General features: G+C 59.5%; 1 protein-coding gene across 2 annotated transcripts; it reads left to right on the top strand.

Annotated features, from left to right (window-relative positions):
• The first annotated feature begins 623 nt into the window (after window positions 1-623).
• TRIM56 (tripartite motif containing 56) lies at window positions 624-5,267 on the top strand. 2 transcript variants are annotated; one of them, XM_090049414.1, is made up of 2 exons: window positions 624-746; window positions 1,047-5,267. In XM_090049414.1, the coding sequence occupies exon 2, from the start codon at window positions 1,060-1,062 to the stop codon at window positions 3,115-3,117; it is 2,058 nt and encodes a 685-aa protein (XP_089905540.1). In that variant the 5' UTR covers window positions 624-746; window positions 1,047-1,059; the 3' UTR covers window positions 3,118-5,267. The 2 variants fall into 2 exon arrangements, with proteins under 2 accessions (XP_089905540.1, XP_089905541.1); XM_090049415.1 differs by lacking the exon at window positions 624-746 and adding an exon at window positions 801-932.

Below are 5,267 nucleotides of genomic sequence, written 5' to 3'. Positions count from 1 at the left end.
CCCCTGGCTTCAGGAAGGGCATCAGGCCACCGGATCCACTGTCCGGTGTTTCCCCAAGCAGCTGGATTAGCAATCACTGAGGGCTTGGGACTCCTCTACGATCTGAGAGCTGCAGCCAGACACGTTCAGAGCGGCTCCAACCTGCCCGGGACGGGAGTGGGCTCCCTTGGGGCGGCCCGGCTCGAACAGGTCGGTAACGATGACCCCAGGCCCAGGGGATGAACTCGTCCGCCCCTGCAGACAGCTCATGTCTAACCCCGGGTCTCACCAAGGCACCAACCCCCGGGGTTCCCCTGCCGGCGGCCCCGCTCGGCCCGGCCCGGCGGGCGTCCACCTGCCGCCAGCGCCGGGCACGAGCCCGTGGGTAAGCGCTGCGACCGGCCGGCGCCCGCGCTACCCCGCCGCTCCTGAATGCGAGCGCTGCCCGGCGCGCAGCAGGACGGCCTCGGGGCTCTGCGTGTGTCGGGCCCGGGCCACGGCTGTAGCTTGGGCTGGGCCGCTGCTCTGCCGGGGCCGACCCGCAGCTCCGGGCTGGGCGGTCAGGCCCCGCGCGGCGAAGGAAGGGATCCCCCGCCCCATCGGGCAGCAGCTCGCACCGCGACCTTCGCCGCCTCCGCGCGGGGCCCGCACCTCCCCCCGCCGGCCAGCACAGCGCGTGCGCGACAGAGCGGCTCCCGGACGTGACGTCACGCGCGGCCCGCGGAGAACGGAGCGCAGCCGCGGGGCGAGCGCTGCCGCATCGAGAGGTGGGGTCTTTTCCGTCGGAGGGGGGGTGCCCGGGGCGCGCGCGGCGTAGCTGCAGGCCCTGGGGCACGGCCCGGACCCGCCCCCTCCCCTCCGCTTCCCGCCCGCGTCCTGCCTCCTGCGCGCTGAGGGGAAGTCAGCGCGGGGCTCCCGGGGGAATGGACGGGGCTGGCGGGGGCTGAGGGGAGGTCAGTGCGGGGCTCCTGGGGGAGGGAGCGGGGCTGAGGGGAGGTCAGCGCGAGGCTCCTCGGACTCGAGTGCAGAAGCAGGGCAGCTCCTGACAGCTGTGGTGCTGTTGGCAGGTCTCGGTGGGGGATGATGGCTCAGGCCTCCGCATCGCTGCAGGATTTAATCCGGGAGGATTTCCTGACCTGTAAGATCTGCTATGAGCTGTACATGGTGCCGAAGATCCTGCCATGCCTCCACAGCTACTGCGAGCGATGCCTGGAGCCACTGCTGAAGGATGGAGCCCTGCACTGTCCGGAGTGCCGGCTGAAGACGGACACCCCCGGCGGGGCCTCTGCTCTGAAAACCAACTTCTTCATCAACAGCCTCCTGGAGCTATTCCAGCTCAAGCACAAGCGCGACCTGGCCTGCACCATCTGCTCCGACGCCCAGAGGACCCAGCCTGCCACCGCCCGCTGCCTGGACTGCAAAGACTTCTTGTGCCAGACCTGCGCACAGGGCCACTGCTGCTCCCGCCTCACCCTGCACCACAAGGTGGTGAAGCTGGAGCAGTTCTTCGCTGGGGAGCATGATGCCGAGCTGAGGCTTCTGCAGGAGCTGTGCTGCCAGGACCACCAGCAGGAAGCGCTGCGGTTCTTCTGCGACACCTGTGGCGCTCCTATCTGCAGGGACTGCCGCATGCTGGACCACTTTGAGCACAAGGTGGTGTCCATGGCCAGCGCCGTGCAGCGGGAGCGGCCTGCTGTGGAGCAGCTGATCGAGAGCCTGGGGGGAACCATTGTTGGCATCTCTGAGCAGGAGAAGACTGTGTGGATGGCAATGGACATGCTGGAAGCAGCAGGTAAGAACATCAAGGAGACGATCACTAAATATGTGGAAGACCTCAGTGCCTACCTCCACGCCCAGAAGGACGCTGCATTGGGCGAGCTGTCAGCTTTCCTGACCCTGGAGATGGAGAGGTATCAGCAGGTGAAGGAGGAGCTGCAGAACCAGAGAGACAAAGCCATCAGCACAAGGGAGTTCTCCCAGAGGATCCTGGATGTGGGGAAGGATTATGAGATCCTCCATTTGGAGGGTATGATAAGGAACAGGATCCAGGAACTCCAGGCATACACCCCACAGGAGCTAAAGAGGCAAGTCCCTAAACTGACCATTTCCTGGGACAAGCCGACGGGGCGCTCAGAAGCAGCACTCTTCAGCCTGGCTTTTCCCAGGCAGCAGCTGGAAGCAGATGTGGAGGCTGACACTTTTGAGGCTGGCAACAAGAGGCCTGTGTCACTCAGGGAGGGATTTGATGGTGACATCGACTCATCCCTTGACTCAGAGGAGGACTACTGTCTGAGCTCTGATGAGAGGGTGCTTTCCACCCCTGAGGCAAGCCTTTCCCCATGCAGAAGGCATGGGCTGCAGCCTGTGTGTGTCTGTACCTTTGAGGTAGAACAATACCCCTCTTATTCAAAGCCTAGCATCTCGGGGATCGCAGTCCTGCCACACAAGGATGGCTATCTCCTCCTGGACCAGGCGAATGAGGAGATAAGGCAGTACAATATTAAAGGGGTTCTCCAGAAGTCAATACCTTTGCTGGATCGTGACACAGGCTTCTGCGGTATTTCAGTCTGTGGAGACACCTTGGCCTGCTCCTCAGACACATACCTCTTCTTCTTGACGCTGGATGGCAAGTTCCTGCGCAAGCTGTGGCTAAGGGGAAGTGAGTCCTCCTATGCTCTCGCATCCTACAAGGACTCCTATGTTGCTGTCAGTGAGGGGACGCTCTGCTCCATCTCCCTGTACAGCCCCTCCGGGCACTGTGTGGGCAGAGTGAAACCTCCGGATTACGAGGATGGGAAGTTCTTGTTTGTTGCTGTCAATGCCTGGGAGGAATTCATCGTCTCAGACTTTGTCAAGAAGCAGGTTCTCATCCTCAAGAAGTCTGGGCAGATCCTCAATGTGCTTAAGGGGCCACACTCACCACTTTCGAAGCCATTCAGTGTCTGTGTGGATGCCCTCGGCAATATTTTTGTGGTTGATCAGTTCCAGGTGATTAAATTCTCAAGAGACGGCAGGAGAGGGGAGGAGATATTGAGCAGCCAGAGGCAACGGAAGAGGCCCAGGGTCATCACCGTGGATCTGGATGGGCGCCTCGTCCTGGTGCGGGAAGACTGCCATGTCCAAATTTTTTGGCCCTAGCATTGTCCGTGGAGCCTGAATTGAGTGTCCAAATCTGGTTCTGCAGTCCTGGGTCTGAGCCCTTTTCTTCATAGCATGAGCATGGTCACCTCCAGGTGCATTATGGAGCCTTGGCGGGGACAGCAAGGAACAGCAGAGCAGGGGGTCCAGTCTGGAATCTCTGCTTCAAGGGCTCTGAAAATGATGGGGCAGTGGGGGAATCATTCACTACCTGAAACAAGGTCCATGCTACTGATGCTTGTCTCCTCCCCTGACACCAGGGATTACAGGGATGCTGCAGCATGGCAGAGCCAGCTCCACCTGACCTGCAGATTGTGCTATAGAAAGAGCAGCTGAGAGACACCTTGGCTTGCCCTGTGTTTGGAAGTTGGCTCTAGGGGAGGTCTTTGAATTGTTTCACTGTAACATGACAGCCTGACACCATTCAGAGCCATAAGCCAGCAGGAAGTGTCAGATTCTGACTTGCTGCCCTGGGGCATAGCCCAGATGAAGGGCTGCTTCATCTCCACTGGTCTCACTGAGAATCAGCTCCACGTAGAGCTCATCATCTCAACCCCTTCAGCTTCAGCCTCTCCTCTCTGCAGGGGTCAGCATCCTCATTGCCTTGAGCAGGTTGACCAGAAATGACAAAGAAATCTAATGCCTGCCAGGGAGGGAGGGATCTGGGTCTGAGGAGAGTGGTTAGGCTGCCTGGATAAGGGACTGCATTCAGAGAGTCCAAGCCCAAAGCCCTCTGCCGTGCGAGCGGTGAGGACTGAAGGGGTACTCGCCAGGGGGGCAGCAGTGATAGTTTCCGTCCCCAGGTGTAGAGGGTGATGGCTTCCAACATTCCTCTCCTGATGATCCTGCCAGACCCTGGCAGTGCAGCCGGTGCTTGGGGGAGAGCAGGGTGGCAGGCAGTCTTGGCATATGTGTACATTTGGGACCGCAGACTGCACAGTTGTTAATACATTCCAGCATCTCCTGTCACTACTGTGCAAGCAGGCACATGAGCCAGAAGTGAGCATGGCTAAGCGTGAGCCACCTTCCAAGATGTCTTTGCACTTTGCTTGAATGAAGCCCATGGCAGGTCCTTTGAAGGAGCCTGGCAGTGGGCAAGAGAACAAAGGAGCTCAGAGCTCTTCCCTGGGTCAGCTTTGTTGCTACTGGAGTGCTTGTGCTTGGAGGCAGTGGCAGGGGCACTGTCTGGGAGCTGTACAAGCCCAGAGGCTAAACAATTGTGCTTTCTGGCACCACATCAGTTGTGTTTTCAGGAGATGTGTGTTCCCTTGCATGCCCCATGCACATGTCCACACCAGTCAGCACTCCTGCCCACACAAGCCGCTTCTCTCCTGCTGTGGTGCACATGGAGCCTGGTGCCTCTGCAAGGTTCCCATGACCAGAATCATTCCCCACCACACCTGCATCCTTTCTTTAGTCCCTCTCCAAGGTGCATGGGAAGGGGCTCTCCTTCCTCCCTTGCTGCATCTGCAATGATGCACTGCATGTGTGAGGCTCAGGGACCCCTGCAGAGCTGAGTCAGGCACTTGGCACGTCCTGGGCTCCAGCTGGGTCCTGCACATGCAATCTGAAGCCAGCTGTGCCAGTGTGGGCCAGGCAGTGGAGCTCCCAGCTCCTACCCTCCCTGGGTGTGATGACTGGCTTCAGTCCCTGCAGGCTGGTGGGAGGGAGGGGGGCTGCTCTTTGGCACCAAGGGACAGTCCCTGCTGTGCTGCAGGATGTGATGCTACTGCACATAGAGCTGAGTTCCATGGGCTACTCGTAGCCATGTCCCACTGTCACTTGTGTGTGACTGCTGTCTGCCTCCGCTGCCACCTTCCTCCTAGTGTCACATCACCAGCCTCCCCCCTGCTGAACATTGCTCTGAGGAGGGGGTAGTGGGGTGCAGTGCCTGCACTGTGCATCCTCCTAGACCAGCCTGTCTTTTCTAGAGTGGGTCTCACTGCAAACATGGTGAAAGCCCAGAGTTGCAGCTTCTCATCACCGAGATGCCAGCTGGGTCATGATGCTCAGCCAGCAGCACTTGTCTCCCATTCAGGCTGCAGGAGTGTTTGCATGGAGCTGGGAATGGGAGGCTGGGTTCCAAGCCTGTACCTCTTTTGTACCTCAAGTCTGTACATCTTTTGTAATAAATTCCTCTTTCCCTGTCA

The sequence above is a fragment of the Crocodylus siamensis genome, chromosome 5 (genome assembly GCF_052110815.1).
Source record: "Crocodylus siamensis isolate JL-2025a chromosome 5, ASM5211081v1, whole genome shotgun sequence".
Classification (NCBI taxonomy): domain Eukaryota; kingdom Metazoa; phylum Chordata; order Crocodylia; family Crocodylidae; genus Crocodylus; species Crocodylus siamensis.
The sequence above is the reverse complement of the archived record's forward strand: the minus strand, read 5'-3'. Positions and strand labels throughout refer to the sequence as shown.